The 21,373-nt window shown below is 45.0% G+C and overlaps 1 protein-coding gene across 1 annotated transcript in view; it reads left to right on the top strand.

Moving 5' to 3' along the window:
* ONECUT2 (one cut homeobox 2) overlaps nt 1-19,601 on the top strand; it is a 50,656-nt gene extending 31,055 nt beyond the window's left edge. The window contains exon 2 of the mRNA XM_028102950.2: nt 19,315-19,601. Coding sequence (XP_027958751.1) covers nt 19,315-19,601 — 287 coding nt within the window. The remainder of the gene's footprint in view (nt 1-19,314) is intronic.
* Nucleotides 19,602-21,373: the final 1,772 nt, after the last annotated feature.

Below are 21,373 nucleotides of genomic sequence, written 5' to 3'. Positions count from 1 at the left end.
TGCCTCAGAGTTCTTACACCTGGAAAACAAGGGTGTTGGGGTATTTATCTGGCAGCACTCATCATTTACAGATTGGGAGAAGCTCCTGGGAGGGGGGCATTGATTCCCCAGCCCTTCTGGCATGACCCGCCTATGGACAGAGCGGGGTCTAGCAACCAGAGAAAGCCATTAGGCAAAGAGACAAAGGTGCTGGCGGTTGGGAGTTGGGCTGGCATGCACTACAATGGTGACAGCCAAGGGAGTGTGCCAGTACATGATAGCATCTTCAACAAGAAAGTCTATGTAGGAGGCAGAATTTCTGGATCATGGAGCGGGCATATAGTCAACCTTATCAGATACTGCCAAATAGTTTCCTAAACCGTTGTACCAGTTTACACTCCCACCAGCGGCATAGGAGAGTTCTCATAGCTTTGCCAGCACTTGGTATTGAGAGACTTTTACATTTAAGCCATTTTGATGGATGTGTAATGTTGTTTTTAATTTGTAATTTCTGGATGACTAATAATTGTGTCTTTTTGCATAATTACTGGAAATTTGGATTTCTTCTTCTGTGAGGGCCTGTTCAAGTCTTTGCCTGTTTTCATATTGAGATGTCTGGCATTTCTTATTGCTTTCCAAGAGATTTTATGTATTCTAGGTTCGGGCTCTTTGTCTATCTTATGTATGTGTTGCAAATATCCATGGCTCTCCATTTACTCTCCCTCTCTCTCTTTTTCCCTTTTACTCTCTTATTCATGTCTTTTGATACACAGAGTTCTTGATTTTCATATGCTCTAATTTGTAAATCTTTTTCCATTGGTTTAGTACTTTTTGAGTTTTAAGGAATCTTTCCCATGGTTATGAAAATAGGACCCTATATTACCTTCTGTAAGCTTTATTGTTTTGCCATTAATATGAAGGTCTGTGATCCATGTAGAACTTATTTTTTTGTGTACAGCATGAAGATAGGGGTTAAGAATTAAGCCCTGCCAATGCCTATCCAGTTACCCCAGCTCCATTATTAAAGAACACACTTTCTTCATGTTCTGCAGTGCCATTGTCATTAAATGGCACTTGTCAATAAATCGAGTGTCATTAGATTGTGTTATTAAATCAAGTGTCCGTATGTGTGTGTGGGTCTGTTTGTGGGCTTTGTCTTCTTTCCTTTGGTCTAGTTATTTGTCCTTATCCCAGTACTACACCATGATCGTCTTATGAAAGGTCTTGATGGTTGATACAGCAAGTCTTCCTATCTTTTTCTTCTTGTCAAGAATACCTTGACTGTTCTTTGATTTTTTGCATTCTCATAAAGATTTTAGAATCAGCTTGTCAAATCCCAAAAACTGAAAGGCAAGAAAGAAGAAAAGGAGGAATGGAGAGAAATCTGCTGGGACTTTCATTAGAGATTTGATTGGATCTATAGATCAACATGGAGAGAATTAAACTCTTTATAACATCGAGTATTCCAATACCTTTATTTAGATATTCTTTAATTTCTCCAACAGAGTTTATAGTTTTCTCTGTCAAAATATTGCATACCTATTGTTAGATTTATTTCTATATGCTTGATGTTTTGATCCTATTATAAGTGGTATTTTCTCATCTTCTGTTTATTGGGTTATAGAGGATTTTTGTCTACTGATACTGAGTCTAGGAATCTTGCTAAATTCTCATATTAGTTTTAATAGTTTATTTATTATCTTGGATTTTCTATGTATACACAGTCAATATTGGTTTTTGTATGTTCATCTTGTAACTGACCACCTTCCTGAATTATCTTATTGGTTCTAGTAATTTCAGTATTGAGGCTCTTGTGTTTTCTAGGTTTTAAGAAAAATCATATTAACTTATAATTAGTGTTCTGTATCTGCCTGGAGAAGCAGTATAGGGTAGGTGTTAGGTGCGAGGAGTCTGGAATCAGACCACCTGATTTTGCATCCCAGCTCCATTACTTACTCTGTAACCTTAAGTAATTTGCTTAACCTTCTGTGACTCAGTATCATTAATTGCAAACTACCTCAGAGGTTGATTATAAAAATTAAATGAGTTATTACCTATCAAATAATGCCTATCAAATAATGAGCACTCAAATTATGTAGACTTTTGTCATTTTACCAACTAGTTTCATTCCTGTCTAAATTTTCACTTATTTGTCTTTTCTTATTTTCATTGCATTGACCACTTTCTCAGCACAATATTGGATAGTAGTGGTGCTCTTGGGCCTTACCTGAACACTTTGAGGCATTTCCTTCTAGTTTTTTTTCTTGCTGTGGGCATAGTTGTTCTCTTTTTCATCTGTTTGACATATATGAAATCATTTTTAACTGGACTTATGAATCTGGTGTTTCACTCTGAAAGAGGGAGATACTTCTCCAGAAGCATTTTTTTTTTCAAACTATGTACTTCACATAATGATGAAAAACATTAATGAAATTATTTGTTTGCAAACATTACTGAGATCCTGTTGCAAAAGGAGGCATCAACCACTCTACCTGCCTGCAGATTCATTGCTTTAGCCTTTCCAAAGAGGCAATGTTTGTTAATGTAATGATACTCCTTTGGATGTTTGGGTTGAGTTCAGGGGTATTCCTAGCCACATGGGGCTGATAGCCAGTTCTTTTTTTAGGATGATATAACATTCTTGAGCTTTTAATTCTGATTGTATACCCAGTAAGCTAGAGTATGTCTTCTGTTATTTTTCTTTTCATAAAGAGTCTGTAGACACACATTTCTGAGTCAGTATGTACCTGAGAATAACTCCCTACAGGCAAGACCACCCAAATGACAGAAATTCTACCATTACAACTGCACGGTCAGTGTTGCTCTGGGTTTCCTCCAATGCTGTGTATTTCTCATTCTCTGGCAAGTTTTTATCTTTCTCATCTCGTCTTACTGTTTTTTATTACATACTGTTACTTACAGAGTTCTGTTTTCTTAATCACTTTCTGTTCCTGTTTCATAGAAATCATCTCCTTTTGCATCATATTGAAATACCACATGATTCTCCAGAATATTCTTTAAGTTTCTGTAAGATATTTTCCGAAGAATTTCCTCTCATTCATTCTCAAATGAGAAAAACTCAGTCAGGCCTGATGCAGTTAACAGAAACAGTGTGTGTTTTCCTGACAACTTCCTTTCTGGGGGTCCGTGCACTCACCCTCTGAGACCTGCACTAAATTGCTAACTGATACACCTAACCCAGCTCCTAGCATCTGACCAGCTTTCTTTTCATTTGGCCCTGCTGGACTGACATGGATTCAGCTCTGGTTGCTGACAAGCCAGTCAAATGGCGTATGTGCATCAGTCCCCACACCCCGCACACCTCCTCTTGTCCTGTATTCGCCTAGAGCACTCCAGAAACTCAGCCTTCCACGCTGTGATCTACCACGGCTCGTGTTCTCTTCCAACCCCCACCCCCAGTGTTTTTTTTTTCTAATTGTTTTCTGAGGGTTGCAGTTCTCAGGTAGTAGGGAATGGAAAGCACTCTGGCCGTTTCAGAAGATACCTACCAAGACATATGCTGGCTGCTTAATTTGAATTTCCAAACAGCTGGAGGAAGCAGGTATTTTTTTTTCCAATTCAGATCTTATTTTTTAACCAAGTTCCATTGACCTTGTGTTGAGGTGCAAATTCCTCAGAGATGGCCTCATACAGGTTGACTGCAGTCCTGGCTTTCAGTTTGGGGAGCTTTATCTCCTACTCTAGGTTTTTGAGATGATTTTAGTGGGAAGTTAGGGGCGGCTACACTGGCTCCCTTTGCCATTTTAAGCCACAGACGTCTCTATCCAGAATGAAATATTTGTCTTAGCAACTCACGACTTCCTAGATAGCTTGTAGGAAAGCAGCCATGCCACAGGACGAAAGATCTTTCTTTGCCAGACTTCGTCATCAGCAGAATTAATAACCAGAAATTGTCATTTCAAAGGCCAAGTGCCCCCAAAAGACTTATTCTAATAACCAGATGGGAATAAAAGTCCTACTGGAGTAGAAGTGAGAGAATCTGGGTTCTCAGGGCTCTGCACAGAGTAGCTGTGGCCAGTCTTGGGCTACACATGGCACCTCTAAGAGCCTCAGACTCCTCTATCCAGGATAAAGGATGAGACCACATGGTCTCTAAAGTCCTGCCGTTCTGGGACCCGGGGGTTTTACCAGCTGCCCTGGAACATCTGCTATTAGAAACTTGTCCCTTCTGCACTCAGAGCTTCTGCTGAAAGGGAAGCAGCGGCTGAAGGCACACCCGCACTGGGTGTGCACGCTTGAGCTATGGGCAGCAGAACCTGCTGGGAAGGGGCAGCTGGAGGTGCAGGAGGTGCCCAGGGCTGGTGCCCTCCTTTGGAAGATTACCTTCTGGGGCCACCTGGGCCTTTTGCTGGGTCTACCTTTACCTACAAAAGTGGTCAGGCATCCAAGGACCCCCATTTCCTGAGTCCCCTTCAGTGCCTTTGTATTGAAGGTAAAAATAAAGACAGGAAATAAAACCTGTTTTCTTCAGGGAATGTCTTTGAGGTGCAGGAACTGAGAACGGTGGCTGGCAGGCTGCCTTTCATTTGACAACAAATGGCCACTGGGGAGTTGCTCTAACATTTGTCACTCTAACCCTCCCAACCCCCGAGCCAAGGCAGGGGCAGGATATAGAGGAGGAGCAGAGATTTATCATTTATCATCCACATTTCCAGATGAGAAGAGGGTCCTGCAGGGATACCCAAATGAGCAGAAATTTGCCCCACATCAGAAGTGAAGCCTGAGGTGTGGCTCAGGCACGCAGGGGCAACCCCAAACTTCCTGAGGCTGCTGACATCTCTGCACTTTAGACATGACCCCTTCCAGAGTCTCCTGAATGAGAGGCGTCTGCATGTGCTCCTGTGTGCACGGCCCCCATGCTCTCTTGATTCTTCGCCCCCCTCTCTCCTTTCTCTCTCTCCTATTTCCCCCTACCTCCCCATCCCCAGCTCATATTTGCTCTAAGAAGCCAGGCAGAAGCTCTCTCCCTGCCGCATAGTCCTTCAACCTGGAGTGCCCGGGCTGTCCAGGAAAATTTGCCAAATGGTTTAGAGGATTTTCTCGCCAGAGTTTTGTCTGCACTCACAGTTCAAAGGGAATGAAGGAAGGATAAAACCCAACAACCGAGAATGACTCCAAGTCCATTTGCGTGGTGCATCCTCCCTGTCTCTGCTCTTGGCCTCTCAAATGCGTGTGGGTCTGGATGTCACTGGTTCCGCTGCCTGAGTGGCTTGGCTTCTGATCCATGAAGAAAGTCAGCTCCCAACCTGGAGGCAAAGCCATTAAGTTTCCCATCTGATTCGGGCCAGGGACGTTTGCAGAAGCCAGAGTGAAGTTAGAGTTTAGCTCTCAGGGGCCAAGTTCACCGTACTGGCTCCATAGTAATCTGGACCGAGGTCAGGAATCAGAGGGAGGCAGGGAAAACTGCAAAGCATATAACTGCAAACGATTTTGAGTTTCCAGATTTTAGACAGCACAAGATAATTCAATGATCTGAAAAGTTCATGTCCCTTGCAGCCCCTCCCCCTCCATCAAGCCCTCCCCCCTCACAGGTAGGTAATCAGTCAGTGCCCTGCCACCCCTGGCCCCCAGCGGCCAATGAGTAGAGCTGGAGCCCTCAGTCTGGTGCATCCACACCCCACCTCTCCCTGTCCCCGTGGTAGTGTGCTGGCACCTAGTCCTTCGCAGCCTGAGAAGCCTGCATTGCTAAGACTTAGCAGCACCGACGGCTTTCAAAACATTAAATATGTACCATCAGAGTATGTAACGCCTCTATCCTTGCTTCCCTATTTGAGTGCAGGGGATCCTGTTACTGTTTTCAGAGCTCTTAGATATGCAGATTAGCTCCAAAGGCAGGGGACCCTCCTGGACACCGGCACCTCTTCCATGGGCTTGCTCTCCCTTCAGTACCGAAGGGTCACCTCTGCAGAGCAGGGAAGTAAAGGGAGTTTATTTCCTTCTTCTTAGCTGCACCCCATAGGTTTCTCTGACTGACTTATCTCGCTTAGCATAATACCCTCTAGCACCATCCATTTCAAGGCAAATGGCAACATTTCATTTTTTTTGATGGCTGAGTAGTGTTCCATTGTGTATACACCACATCTTCTTGATCCATTCATCATTTAGTGGACACTTGGGCTGCTTCCGTATGGCTGTTGTAGGTAATTCTGCTATAAACATTGGGCTGTGTGTCCTGAATGAATATTGTTGTATCCTTTGGGTAAATACCCAGTAGTGCAATGGCTGGATCGTAGGGTAGTTTTATTTTCAAATTTGTGAGGACCTTCCATACCATTTTCCAGAGTGGCTGCACCAGCTTGCATTCCCACCAACAGTGCAGGAGGGTTCCCCTTTCTCCACATTCTTGCCAACATGTGTTCCTTGTGTTGTTGATTTTAGCCATCCTGACAGGTGTGAGGTGATCTCTCACTGTGGTTTTGATTTGCATTTCCCTGATGCCGAGTGATATTGAGCATCTTTTCATGTATCTGATTTCACTCATATGTGCAATTTAAGAAACAAAACAAAGGAGCAAAGGGACAAAAATTTTCATGTATCTGATTTCACTCATATGTGCAATTTAAGAAACAAAACAAAGGAGCAAAGGGACAAAAAGAGAGAAGGGCACACCAAGAAACAGACTCTTAACTACAGAGATGGTTACCAGAGGGGAGGTGGGGTGGGGGATGGGTTAAAGAGGTGATGGGGATGAAGGAGTGCTCTGGTCATGATGAGCACAGGGTGATGCATGGAAGTGTTGGATCACTATGCTGTACACCTGAAACTACTATTATACTGTATATTAACTAACTGGAATTCAGAGAAACACTTTAAAAGAAAAACCCATAGGTTTCTTGGAATAAGGTTGGAGCTACACATATGAATTTACGTTTGTAGTTGGTTTTTCCAGTACAACTCAGTTGATCTTTCCAGCACAGCTCCGGCCCTGGTGTGTGTGTGCCTTCCGTGCTAGAGAGAGTCACTCTCCCACCTTGCACAAGCCCTTGTGAGCAGGCAGCTTCAGGCTCTCCAACTGAAAGATAGCATTGATTCTCCTTAGCATATTTTCCAAACCCATCTCCTTGGAGGTCAAGTGACCACTGACAAGGGCACACCCCCATGACTTCCTCCCACACCCCCACCCTGCACCCTGGCAAAATCACATTGAACTATTCAGGGAAAGTATTTACTGAATGCAAGGAGAATATGGCCCTTCTGCATTATTTATTAGGAGCTAACAATACCCATCATATGTAGAATGTATTTGGACATAAATTAGTGATGTTAGGAAACACCAGTGGTCCCAAGCCTATTAGGATCTCTGACACATATATAAAAACGCATCGCGGTCTTACCTTTTCTGCGAGGCTGGGAATTGGCTATGAGACAACTTCACAATGAAAACAAATCTCCTTAACCTTTTATTTGCCATGAGCCCTCTGGGCAGTTCATCTACCATTGAATGAGTCTTGGAAAACCATTTCAAATTACGAATTCCTAACCTTACCTTCTTATTTTTTAGAGATTTATTTTTTAATAATTTTGATTGTTATGTTAATCACCATACATTACATCATTAGTTTTTGATGTAGTGTTCCATGATTCATTGTTTGTGCATAACACCCAGTGCTCCACGCAGAATGTGCCCTCTTTAATACCCATCACCAAGCTAACCCATCCCCCCACCCCCCCTCCCCTCTAGAACCCGCAGTTTTTTTTTCAGAGCCCATCGTCTCTCATGGTTCGTCTCCCCCTCCGACTTACTCCCCTTCATTCTTCCCCTCCTGCTATCTTCTTCTTCTTTTTTTTCTTAACATATATTGCATTATTTGTTTCAGAAGTACAGATCTGTGATTCATCAGTCTTGTACAATTCACAGTGCTCACCATAGCACATACCCTCCCCAATGTCTATCACCCAGCCACCCCATCCCTCCCACCCCCCACCACTCCAGCAACCCTCAGTTTGTTTCCTGAGATTAAGAATTCCTCATATCAGTGAGGTTATATGATACAGGTCTTTCTCTGATTGACTTATTTCACTCAGCATAACACCCTCCAGTTCCATCCACGTCGTTGCAAATGGCAAGATCTCATTCCTTTTGATGGCTGCATAATATTCCATTGTGTATATATACCACCTCTTCTTTATCCATTCATCTGTCGATGGACATCTTGGCTCTTTCCACAGTTTGGCTATTGTGGACATTGCTGCTATAAACATTGGGGTGCACGTACCCCTTCAGGTCCCTACATTTGTATCTTTGGGGTAAATACCTAGTAGGGCAATTGCTGGATCGTATGGTAGCTCTATTTTCAACTGTTTGAGGAACCTCCATACTGTTTTCCAGAGGGGTTGCACCAGTTTGCATTCCCACCAACAGTGTGGGAGGGTTCCCCTTTCTCCACATTCCCGCCAACATCTGTCGTTTCCTGACTTGTTAATTTTAGCCATTCTGACGGGTGTGAGGTGGTATCTCATTGAGGTTTTGATTTGGATTTCCCTGATGCCGAGCAATCTTGAGCACGTTTTCATGTGTCTGTTGGCCATTTGGATGTCTTCTTTGGAAAAATGTCTGTTCATGTCTTCTGCCCATTTCTTGATTAGATCATTTGTTCTTTGGGTGTCGAGTTTGATAAGTTCTTTATAGATTTTGGATACTAGCCCTTTATCTGATATGTCATTTGCAAATATCTTCTCCCATTCTGTCGGTTGTCTTGGTTTTGTGGACTGTTTCTTTTGCTGCGCAAAAGCTTTTTATCTTGATGAAATCCCAATAGTTCATTTGTGCCCTGGCTTCCCTTGCCTTTGGCGATGTTTCTAGGAAGAAGTTGCTGCAGCTGAGGTCGAAGAGGTTGCTGCCTGTGTTCTCCTTTAGGATTTTGAAGGACTCCTGTCTCACGTTTAGGTCTTTCAACCATTTGGAGTCTATTTTTGTGTGTGGTGTAAGGAAATGGTCCAGTTTCATTCTTTTGCATGTGGCTGTCCAATTTTCGCAACACCATTTGTTGAAGAGACTGTCTTTTTTCCACTGGACATTCTTTCCTGCTTTGTCAAAGATGAGTTGACCATAGAGTTGAGGGTCCATTTCTGGGCTCTCGATTCTGTTCCATTGATCTATGTGTCTGTTTTTGTGCCAGTACCATACTGTCTTGATGATGACAGCTTTGTAATAGAGCTGGAAGTCTGGAATTGTGATGCCGCCAACTTTGCTTTTCTTTTTCAATATTCCTCTGCTATTCGGGGTCTCTTCTGGTTCCATACAAATTTTAGGATTATTTGTTCCATTCCTTTGAAAAAGGTGGATGGTATTTTGATGGGGATTGCACTGAATGTGTAGATTGCTCTAGGTAGCATGGACATCTTCACAATGTTTGTTCTTCCAATCCATGAGCATGGAACGTTTTTCCATTTCTTTGTGTCTTCTTCAATTTCTTTTATGAGTATTTTATAGTTTTCTGAGAACAGATCCTTTGCCTCTTTGGTTAAATTTATTCCTAGGTATCTTATGGTTTTGGGTGCAATTGTAAATGGGATCGACTCCTTGATTTGTCTCTCTTCTGTCGTGTTGTTGGTGTATAGGAATGCCACTGATTTCTGTGCATTGATTTTATATCCTGCTACTTTACTGAATTCTTGTATGAGTTCTAGCACTTTTGGGGTGGAGTCTTTTGGGTTTTCCACATACAGTATCATATCATCTGCAAAGAGTGAGAGTTTGACGTCCTCTTTGCCGATTTGGATGCCTTTGATTTCTTTTTGTTGTCTGATTGCTGTGGCTAGGACTTCTAATACTATGTTGAATAGCAGTGGTGATGGTGGACATCCCTGCCGCATTCCTGACCTTAGGGGAAAAGCTCTCAGCTTTTCCCCATTGAGAATGATATTCGCTGTAGGTTTTTCATAGATGGCTTTTATGATATTGAGGTATGTACCCTCTATCCCTATACTCTGAAGAGTTTTGATCAAGAAAGGATGCTGTACTTTGTCAAATGCTTTTTCTGCATCTATTGAGAGGATCATATGTTTCTTGTTCTTTCTTTTGTTAATGTATTGTATCACATTGACTGATTTGCAGTTGTTGAACCAGCCTTGCAGCCCAGAGATAAATCCCACTTGGTCGTGGTGAATAATCCTTTTAATGTACTGTTGGATCCTATTGGCTAGTATTTTGGTGAGAATTTTTGCATCCATGTTCATCAAGGATATTGGTCTGTAATTCTCCTTTTCGATGGGGTCTTTGTCTGGTTTTGGGATCAAGGTAATGCTGGCCTCATAAAATGAGTTTGGAAGTTTTCCTTCCATTTCTATTTTTTGGAACAGTTTCAGAAGAATAGGTATTAATTCTTCTTGAAATGTTTGATAGAATTCCCCTGGGAAGCCATCTGGCCCTGGGCTTTTGTTTGTTGGGAGATTTTTGATGACTGCTTCAATTTCCTTAGTGGTTATAGGTCTGTTCAGGTTTTCTATTTCTTCCTGGTTCAATTTTGGTAGTTGATACATCTCTAGGAATGCACCCGTTTCTTCCAGGTTATCTAATTTGCTGGCATAGAGTTGCTCATAATATGTTCTTATAATTGTTTGTATGTCTTTGGTGTTGGTTGTGATCTCTCCTCTTTCATTCATGATTTTGTTGATTTGGGTCATTTCTCTTTTCTTTTTGATAAGTCTGGCCAGGGGCTTATCAATCTTGTTAATTCTTTCAAAGAACCAGCTCCTAGTTTCGTTGATCTGTTCTACTGTTCTTCTGGTTTCTATTTCATTGATTTCTGCTCTGATCTTTATGATTTCTCTTCTCCTGCTGGGTTTAGGCTTTATTTGCTGTTTTTTCTCTAGCTCCTTTAGGTGTAGGGTTAGGTTGTGTATTTGAGACCTTTCTTGTTTCTTGAGAAAGGCTTGTATCCCTATATACTTTCCTCTTAGGACTGCCTTTGCTGTATCCCAAAGATTTGGAACAGTTGTGTTTTCATTTTCATTGCTTTCCAGGAATTTTTTTAATTCTTCTTTAATTTACTGGTTGACCCATTCATTCTTTAGTAGGATGGTCTTTAGCCTCCGTCTATTTGAGTTCTTTCCAACTTTCCTCTTGTGATTGAGTTCTAGTTTCAAAGCACTGTGGTCTGAAAATATGCAGGGAATAATCCCAATCTTTTGGCATCGGTTGAGACCTGATTTGTGACCTAGAATGTGATCAATTCTGGAGAATGTTCCATGGGCACTAGAGAAGAATGTGTATTCCGTTGCTTTGGGATGGAATGTTCGGAATATGTCTGTAAAGTCCATTTGGTCCAGTGTTTCATTTAAAGTCTTTATTTCCTTGTTGATCTTTTGCTTAGATGATCTGTCCATTTCAGTCGGGGGGGGGGTGTTAAAGTCCCCCACTATTATTGTATTGTTGTCAATGTGTTTCTTTGCTTTTGTTATTAATTGCCTTATATAATTGGCTGCTCCCATGTTAGGGGCCTAGATATTTACAATTGTTCGATCGTCTTGTTGGATAGACCCTTTAAGTAGGATATAGTGTCCTTCTTCATCTCTTATTACAGTCTTTGTTTTAAAATCTAATTTGTCTGATATAAGGATTGCCATCCCAGCTTCCTTTTGGTGTCCATTAGCATGGTAAATGGTTTTCCACCCTCTCACTTTCAATCTGGGGGTGTCTTTGGGTCTAAAATGTGTCTCTTGCAGACAGCATATTGATGGGTCTTGTTTTTTAATCCAATCTGATAGCCTGTGTCTTTTGATTGGGGCATGTAGCCCATTTACATTCAGGGTAACTATTGAAAGGTATGAATTTAGTGCCTTTGTATTGCCTGTAGGTGACTGTTACTGTATATTGTCTGTGTTCCTTTCTGATCTATGCTGCTTTTAGGCTCTCTTTTTGCTTATTGGACCTCTTTCAATATTTCTTGGAGGGCTGGTTTCGTGTTTGCAAATTCCTTTAGTTTTTGTTTGTCCTGGAAGCTTTTTATCTCTCCTTCTATTTTCAATGACAGCCTAGCTGGATATAGTATTCTTGGCTGCATATTTTTCTCGTTTAGTGCTCTAAAGATATCATGCCAGTCCTTTCTGGCCTGCCAGGTCTCTGTGGATAGGTCTGTTGCCAATCTAATGTTTCTTCCATTGTAGGTTACAGATCTCTTCTCCCGAGCTGCTTTCAGGATTTTCTCTCTGTCTCTGAGACTCGTAAGTTTTACTATTAGATGTCAGGGTGTTGACCTATTTTTATTGATTTTGAGAGGGATTCTCTGTGCCTCCTGGATTTTGATGGCTGTTTCCTTCCTCACATTAGGGAAGTTCTCTGCTATTATTTGCTCCAATATACCTTTTGCCCCTCTCTCTCTGTCTTCTTCTTCCAGGATCCCAATTATTCTAATGTTGTTTCGTCTTATCGTATCGCTTATCTCTCGAATTCTGCCCTCGTGATCCTGTAGTTGTTTATCTCTCTTTTTCTCAGCCTCTTTATTTTCCATCATTTGGTCTTCTATATCGCTGATTCTCTCTTCTGCCTCATTTATCCTAGTAGTTAGTGCCCCCGTTTTTGATTGCACCTCATTAATAGCCTTTTTGATTTTGACTTGGTTAGATTTTAGTTCTTCTATTTCTCCAGAAAGGGTTTCTCTAATAACTTCCACACTTTTTTCAAGCCCAGCTGGTATCTTTAAAGTCATGATTCTGAACTCTAGGTCCGACATCGTACTAATGTCCGTATTGAGTAGGTCCCTGGCAGACGGTACTACCTCTTGTTCTTTTTGCTGAGGTGATTTTTTTCGTCTTGTCATTTTGTGCAGAGGAGAATAGACGAATGAGAGAACAGAATGCTAACAGGTTAACAACGTTTCCAGCAAATATACTCTATACAAATCAGAAAAGACCTGAAACCAGGGGACAAGAAGGGGAAAGAAAGAAGAGAAAGAAAAAAAAGGAAAAAGAAAAAGATAAAAACAAAACAAAACAAAAAAAACAGAATATGATCAAATATGATCAGGCTAGTGCATAGATCAGTGCCACACACTAGCTTTTGGGCATATTTTGGTCTATTAGAAGAAAGTGCCTCCTAAAATTTTAAAGGAAGAAAGACTTATAGATGTACAAAATAAGGGTTGATAACAATGAAGGGATGGAAGATGACTGTAAAGATGAAAATTATAAAAGATTTTATAAAAGGAATTGATAAGTTGTTTTTAAAAAGAAAGAAGATGATTAAAAAAAAAGAAAAAAGAAGAAAAAAGGGAGAGAATGTGATCAGGCAGGAGACTAGAACAAAGCCATACACTAGTGATTTAGGGTATATTTTGATCTGTTAGAAGAAATTGTATCTCAAAATTTTAAAGAGAGAACAATTTATATATATATATGCCAAAAATAAGGGTAATTACTATGAAGGAATAAAAATATGACTCTAAAAATGAAAATGTTTTTTTAAAAAAGGGATTGATACAATGTTGTTTGAAAAAGGGAAAAAGAAAAATTTTAAAAAAGAGTTAAAAAATTAACTCTGAAAAACTAATGAATTATGGTAAAAAAGCCATGAATTCTATGTGCCTATTCCCCTAGCGCTGGAGTTCTCCCGTTCTCCTTGATCGGTAAACTTGGTCTTGGCTTGCTGGCTTTTCACGCTGATCTTCTGGGGGAGGGGCCTGTTGCCGTGGTTCCCAAATGTCTTTGTCGGAGGCGGAATTGCCCCGCCCTTGTGAGTCCGGGCTAAGCAAGCTGCTGGGTTTGCTCTCAGGAGCTTTTGTTCCCTGCAAGCTCTCGGTTCAGCTTTGGAGGACCAGGGTGAAAATGGTGGCCTCCCAATCTCCACCCAGAGGAGCTGAGAACTTGGGGCCCCGCTCCTCAGTGCGCCCCCAGAGAAAAGCAGTCACTCCCGTCTCTCCGGTCTCCGGTCACACTCTGTGCCCACCCGGCCTGTGATCGAGCGTTTCTATCTCTGGCACCCGACCCCGTGTGGAGTCTCCAAACCCAGCAGATCCCTGCGGTGCGCTCCCGCGCCGCTCCTCCCGGGGGAGGAAGGGGAGTCTCCCCGGCTCTGCCGCCTGTTGGGTCCCTGCTGGAGGAGCAGTGGCCCGACTGGGCCGCGGATCACAGTTTATGGCCACCCCGAGCTGAGAGCCCGCGCCTCGGCTCCGTCTCTGCAGCCGGCTTCCCCGCTCCGATACCTGGGAGCTCTGGCGCACTCAGGCACCCCCGGTCTCTCTGTGACCCCAAGGGTCCTGAGACCACACTGTCCCGCGAGGGTTCCACCCCCCGCTTAGCCACTGCAGCGACGTCCCTCAGCGGAGCCGACTTTTAAAAGTTCCTATTTTGTGCTCCGCGGCTCTAGCACTTGCCAGAAGCGGCCGATGGAGGCCCCCTCCCCCGCCGTCTATCCTCCCGAATATCGCCTCGGATTCACTTCTCTGCACGTCCTACCTTCCAGAAAGTGGTCACTTTTCTGTTCAGAGAGTTACTCTTCTTATCTTCGATCTCCTGTTGAGTTCGTAGGTGTTCAGAATGGTTTGATCCCTATTCAGCTGAATTCCTGAGACCAGAGGAAATCCAGGTCTCCTACTCCTCCGCCATCTTGCTCTGCCCCCGAGATTTACTTATTTTTGAGAGAGAGAGAGCATGGGGTGGGGAGGGGCAGAGGGAGAAAGAGTCTTAAGCAGATTCTGCACTAAGCGCAGAGCCTGACACAGGGGTCGATCTCACGACCCTGAGATCATGAGCTGAACCGAAATAAAGAGTTGAACTCTTAACTGACTGTGCCACCCAGGCGCCCCTAACCTCACCTTCTTATAAACCTTTTTTCTTCCTTTTCTATGAAGGGAAAAAGAATATTTACATTTACTAAGCACCTACTGAGTGCCAAGTGCTACAGCTGGTCTCTTTTTTTAAAATTTTATTTATTTGAGAGAGAGAGAGAGCAGAGTGAGAGAGAGAGAGAGCAAGCACAAGCTGGGGGGGAGGAGCAGAGGGAGAAGCAGCCTCCACCGCTGAGCAGGGAGCCCAAGGTAGGGCTCAATCCCAAGACCCCAGGATCATGACCTGAGCCGAAGGCAGACGCTTAACTGACTAAGCCACCCAGGCACCCCACAGTTGGCCTCTTGATGTCCGGAGTGGTGGGCATTAGTATTCCCATTTTATACATGAGGTAGATGAGGGAACTGAGACGCAAGGTCATGCAGCTGATAACCAGGTCTCAGTTTCAAGCAGAGACTTCCTATTTGACATTTGACTTTCCCCGGGGCAGGAAGGCAAAGGTTTTTCTTGGCTTCTGTGTCTTTCACCACAGCGATGCTACATAACACAGAACCACAAAACCCGTAGCATAAAGCCAGAAACATTTACTTTTGCTCCAGAGTCTATGGGTCAGCTGGGCCGTTCTACTGCTCCACGGCCCCGCGTGGGTGGTCTCTGCTGGACTCACTCATGCACCTGCCGTCGTCTGCGGGGCCACCAGGCCCGGCTGACCCAGGCTGGTGTGGGCTTGTCATGTGGCCGCCAGGCAGAGTTCCAAGAGCATGAACAAAGCACATGGCTCCTTGAGGCCTGGGCTCAGAACTACCGTGCGGTCACTTCTGCCACACTCGTTCGGCTAAAGCAAATCATCTGGCCAGCCCAGAGCCCCCACAAAGGCAAGTGAATGCCATCTCCTGCTGGGAGGAGCCATAGAGTCACACTGCAGGGGGTATAGGTATTGGGAAGGGAAGAATTGGGGCCAATTTTGCAATTAGTCTGCCTCAGTTCCTGCCGTAGGGCTGCTCTGCCCCCTTGGGGGCACCTGCTTTCTGTAAGCCTCCGCTCCCCCCTCAAAGCCTGCTCTAGGAGCCTCTCCTCATTCACACGAAGGGGCGGGACCACTGCTGCAGAGAATTTAAAAGGACTCTCTTCCCCAGGAGAAGGAGGGCAGTCCTTCTGGCAGGGGTTAGGTCTTCCACCCATCTGATGAAGCTAAAGCAGGCGTGAGGGGAGCCTGGGGTGGGGTGGGGGCAGCGGGCCTTCCAGGGGTCTTGGAAAACACACAGATCCTTCTCCGCCTCCACTTGAGATTGGTGCTTCTTGTGGATTCCCCTTTGGAATGGGCTCCTCCTTGCCCGGCCCCAAGCATCGCCTCCCCTCCAGGAGCTCGGCAGCTCACCTTCCCAGCGGCCTCTGCAAGGACCTCTCTGGCCTGTGTGCTTGTGGTTTCCAGGGAGGAGGGTGGCAAGGACAAGTCCATTTGTGCAGGACTCCAGGGACAAGCTGGCCTACACAGGAAGCTGGAGGGGCGGGGAGGTGCTGAGTGGGGTGGAGTGGAGGAGGGCAAGTGACGGCTGGGCAGAGGTGGAAAGAGCTGCTGGATTTCTGGGGGACAGGGACAGGCCTGAAAGCTCATGAAAAAAGAAACAACACGCTGAGAAGAAACTGCAGAGACGGGGGTTTACAAATCCAGTCTGAAAGATCAGAAATAAGAAGACAAGCCCGGGGAGGCCGATGTTTGCACCTCCTGGAGCCCAAATCAGGCCATGCTTGCCCTGCTAACTCACTCCGTGCGAGCCCGGGGCCACCTTCCGCCAGCACATAACTCATGAGCGCCCCCTAGGATCCTTGCGAGGTGGTGGTCCCAGAGCTCCAACCCTGAGGTTTCTTGTCTGGGAGGGAAAAGAAACTCCTGATTCCACTCTCCACTAGGGAGGTGGGAGAAGTATCCCCAAAAGAGGCACCTGCCCAGTGTGGGACTTTCCAGGTAGAATGGATTGTGTATATTAACACAATTGTGTATATTAAGCTTGCAGGTAACAGCCAAAATTTCCATAATTCTTCCCTGCCAGAGGAGAGATGAACAGGTGCCACTGAGAAAGATAGCATCTGCCTTTGGTTTGGGACAATAAGTGAAATAGTACTAGACAGGGAGAGGCCCATGAAGGCAAATCCATCCCCAAGGTGGGAAGGCCCTGGGCAGCCGAGCCCGGTCCAGTGACCCCTAGGGAAAGGCAGGCACGGGGAGGCCCCGTGACCACACCCAGGTCGCACAGCTGGGCTTTGCACTTGGGTCGGTGGGAACTGCCAGGCCCTCATCCATTTCAGCCTTCTCCTTCTGTCAGTTGCTCAAGAAAAACAAAATTACAGAGTCTTTTGTTTCAAGTCTTGGGAGTAGAGCTCATTTCTATGAGACATTTTCCTTTCCTGTCAATTGAGGCCATTATGCAGGAGCCCAAAGGGCCTTCCAGCACTAATTCTGTAGCAAACGGTCGGGCTGAATTCTCCAAAAACAAGTGGGAGTGTCCCAGCCCAAACAGAAGAGGTCGTCTAACAGGGACCTGAACTCACGGGACAAAACCCCGCAGTGTAAGAAGATTCAGGGCCAGAGCAGGGGGTGCCGGGGAGGGTTGAAGCCACTGCACCTGTGGGACCAGGTGTCAAGGGCAAGTATGGTTCCAGGATGACCACGGCCTGTATCTGCCTCACAGAACCAGCTCATTCCTGTCCCCCTTCCTCTCTACACCCTCCCACACTCACGGTTGAGGTCACGCACCTGGGACACCAGGCCTTCCCGGGGAAGACCAAAAGAGAAAACAAGGCAGGAGGCAAAGCCAATGTTTGTAGAGGATATTTGCCCAGGTTTTGTTATCAGGAGATTACCATGCACCACTGCTTACGCAGAATCCTCCCGATGAAGGCTTGGCACCAGGTGTCCCAGGAGGCTGTGGTGAGGACAGTAGTCTGGGACCTGAAGGGACAATGTAGGCAAGCAGGCTGGTTCCCGTGTCTCAGGAGGGCCCAAGGAGGTTTGTAAAAGCACAGATTTGAGAACCCTGCCCCATACCGGTGAAACCAGAATCTCTGGGGGTGAAGCCCTAGAGGCTGCCCTGTGAACAGATCCCCTCAGATGTGACAACAGTGTGGATGCCGTTTCCATAGATGAGAAAGATGGAGAGAGGGACGCCTGGGCGGCTCAGTCGGTTAAGCGTCTGCCTTCGGCTCAGGTCATGATCCCGGGGTCCTGGGATCAAGCCTCGCATCAGGCTCCCTGCTCAGCGGGGAGTCTGCTTCTCCTGCTCCCCGCCCCCCACTTGTGCTCTCTCTCACTCTCTCTCTCAAAAAAATAAGTAATCTTAAGAAAGGAAGGAAGGAAGGAAGATGGAGAGAGGGAAGGACTGGATTCTTCTTACCCTGGGTCTGCAGCAGGCTTGGAATGGGGCCTCAGGTCGATGACTTACCCAACCTAGGTCTCAATTTATTTCATTTTAAAATGAAAACAATTCTGGGGCGCCTGGGTGGCTCAGTTGGTTAAGCGACTGCCTTCGGCTCAGGTCATGATCCTGGAGTCCCGGGATCGAGTCCCGCATCGGGCTCCCTGCTCAGCAGGGAGTCTGCTTCTCCCTCTGACCCTCTTCCCTCTCGTGCTCTCTATCTCTCATTCTCTCTCAAATAAATAAATAAAATCTTTAAAAAAAAATGAAAACAATTCTGCTGGCTTATCCAAATCGGTATGTGAAGTGTACAGACCCCCAGAAATAGTCCAGGCATCACGTGACCCAGGCAACCCAAGTGTTCCGTTATGTCCATGGCTCCCAAACGGGCCAGTTGGAAATATTACACAGACCTGCTCCCTGCCTTCTGGGAACTTGCAGGGTAAGGCAGAGGTAGTGATGCATAAATTAAAGTCCCCCTGAGTTCGGGCTGCTTCTGCCACCCCCAGCCCTCATCCTCTTGCACTGGCTTCACTTCAGACTACCCAAGCTGCAGTGGGCTAAACCAACTTCTCCCAGCCTTTCCCTCCTTGTTTTGTTTTTGTTCTGTTTTTTCCTTAAAGTCTGGAAGAAGGGGACTTGGGTTGGGATGATGCCATTGTTCTGTCACTTCTAATTTCATTCTGTTAACAATTTTTTTAATCACATGGGTAGAAGCTTTGATTTTGGAAAAAATGGTGCACTTTTAAGTTTTGACTCCAGAACATCATTTCAGCTCAGCTGTAAACACTTCTAGAGGCTGAGTATGAAAGAGGAACTGCCTGCCCAGGCTCCCACTGGGAACCGAGAGTCTTCACTCCCTTCCTGGTGCCTGATTTCAGAGATGAAGAATTTTCAGGGTGTGCTGGGAGGCAGGGGGCTGCCACTGGCTTAAAACCAGACAGTGCAGAGCCGCCCGGCCCTTCTCGCCCTTCCCCCCTCTCCACTCACTGGCGCCTTCCATCACCTGGAGCCGAACTGGGAAGGCTGGTTATTGACAGCTGGGCAATTCGCACAATAAAGTTTAACGGTTTACATCCCCTTGTACGACTCTGTCAATGTTTTCCATGGCTCACCTTCTCGGGGGCCTGCTTCTCACACTCGTACTGACTCGCTCCTTCTTCTCTTTCCCTTCAAGCATGCAAACGCAAAGAGCAAGAACCAAACAAAGACAGGAACAATTCCCAGAAGAAATCCCGCCTGGTGTTCACCGACCTCCAACGCCGAACACTCTTTGCCATCTTCAAGGAGAACAAACGGCCGTCCAAAGAGATGCAGATCACCATTTCCCAGCAGCTGGGCCTGGAGCTTACGACCGTCAGCAACTTCTTCATGAATGCCCGGCGCCGCAGCCTAGAGAAGTGGCAGGACGATCTGAGCACAGCGGGCTCCTCGTCCACCTCCAGCACTTGTACCAAAGCGTGATGGAAGGACTCTCAGTTGGGCACAGGTCACCTCCAGATGAGGACAACCGACACAAAAGAAAACACAAAGGAAAAAGACACCGGATTCTTAGCTGGGGCCCTTCACTGGTGATTTGAAAGCACAATTCTCTTGAAAAGAAACTTCTATTCTAGCTGTAATCATAGGCCAGGTGTTCTTGTTTTGTTTTGTTTTGTTTTTAATGGCTATGGAGTCCAAGTGCAAGCTGAAAATTAATCTTTTTGAACCAGACCTCGTCCTCTGAGCATGCTAAGCATCCCAGAAATCCAAATGGGGGGACTTCCTGGAGCGAGTTGATTTCAGTGTGGTGTCAGGCAAGCTTGGGATCCCTCCAGATGTCAACAGTCCCACTTTGGGCCCTGTTGCAGTCAGAGTTCCCACGTGTCATGGTGGGAATTTGTCTGTGTAAGGATTCTGAGTTTGGGCTCCCAAGATGCTACCATGAGAGATTCTTCTAGCAACAAGAATGACCTCATCCAAGTGCTTAGCCTCATCATACCACAGTACACCAAAGCTCACAGCCATAACATAAAAACATCAGAATGATAATTACTGAGCACAACTTTTAAATACGGAAATTAAAAAAAAAAAAAATCTGAGGACCTGTTTTTCCAACTCAGGCATCGTTTCATTGAATGGTTTAGAAAGCTTTAAGTTGATCCAGTTTACAATTTTCTTTTCCTTACCTCCTGGAAATCTCACGTGGTCTTGGATCCATCAAAAAAAAAAAAAATCAGTTCTCTTGAGCTCAACGTATCAAGCACAACGTAGATAAACAGAGAAGTAAGGAAGGTTCTGGATTCACCACATCTGGATTTTCAAGACGCTGATTGTGAAGTCATTAGGGAATCGTTGGGAATATGGCTTCAAGCACATTTTGCAGTTTGCTACAAATTCTGTTTGTACATAATGCAGACGCACACTCAGGAGGCCAATTTAACTGTTACGGTACATGGAGCAAATGCAGCATTTTAAAAGATCTAGATTTTTTTTTTAGATCATTGATGTATCCTTCTCGGTTATTAGTCACCTGGTTCCTCCTATTGTGCATTGTAACTACCACATGATTCATTCTCACTCTTTCGGATTTCAGTTGTTTCTTCATCCATCCCATCGGTAGGGACGTTTTTCAGTGTTTTCTAGCAAGAAAAAAAAAAAAAGAAGTAATTCAAACCACCATACGTGTTCTTCATGAGGGTCATCTAGTCCCAAATCTCTTCCATTGTCGAATCATCCTTGCAAAACAGCTGAGTAAATCTGGAGAAAACACAGCACACCAAAGAAGCAGAATACTGCAAACCAAAGACATTTATTACTTGCCATTTTCTAGCCTAAAAATACTGTGATTACTTTTAGAAATCAGAAAACCTCTGCAACTCCGAATGGCATTCAGCTCTTGCATTTGGCTCACCATCGGGCTGAGCGGACCGGCTAGACAAGCAACCCAGGGAGTGGCTTTGCCACGCCAGCTCTGGGTCCTGGCTGTCACCTTCCCACAGCATGCGGAAGAGCGCCCACAGAACTCTGGGAGGTTGCGAAGGTCACGATGTGCATATTTACCAGTGAATGGCCCCAGGTGGGCCCCATGGGGGTGTTCGAAGCAAGCCAAACGCTGCAATGATTCTTTACAGACACTTGAGACTGACTTTTTTATGAATTACTTAATCGAAACCAAAGAAACTTTTTCTGCACCTACTTCTGCAACAAACAAAACTGTTCCATTAAAATGAATAAATAAATAAATACGTAAATCA

This window comes from Eumetopias jubatus, unplaced genomic scaffold (assembly GCF_037043125.1).
Source record: "Eumetopias jubatus isolate StellerSeaLion01/CBP00866 unplaced genomic scaffold, mEumJub1_p1.0 scaffold_16, whole genome shotgun sequence".
In the NCBI taxonomy this organism is placed as follows: Eukaryota; Metazoa; Chordata; class Mammalia; order Carnivora; family Otariidae; genus Eumetopias; species Eumetopias jubatus.
The sequence above is the reverse complement of the archived record's forward strand: the minus strand, read 5'-3'. Positions and strand labels throughout refer to the sequence as shown.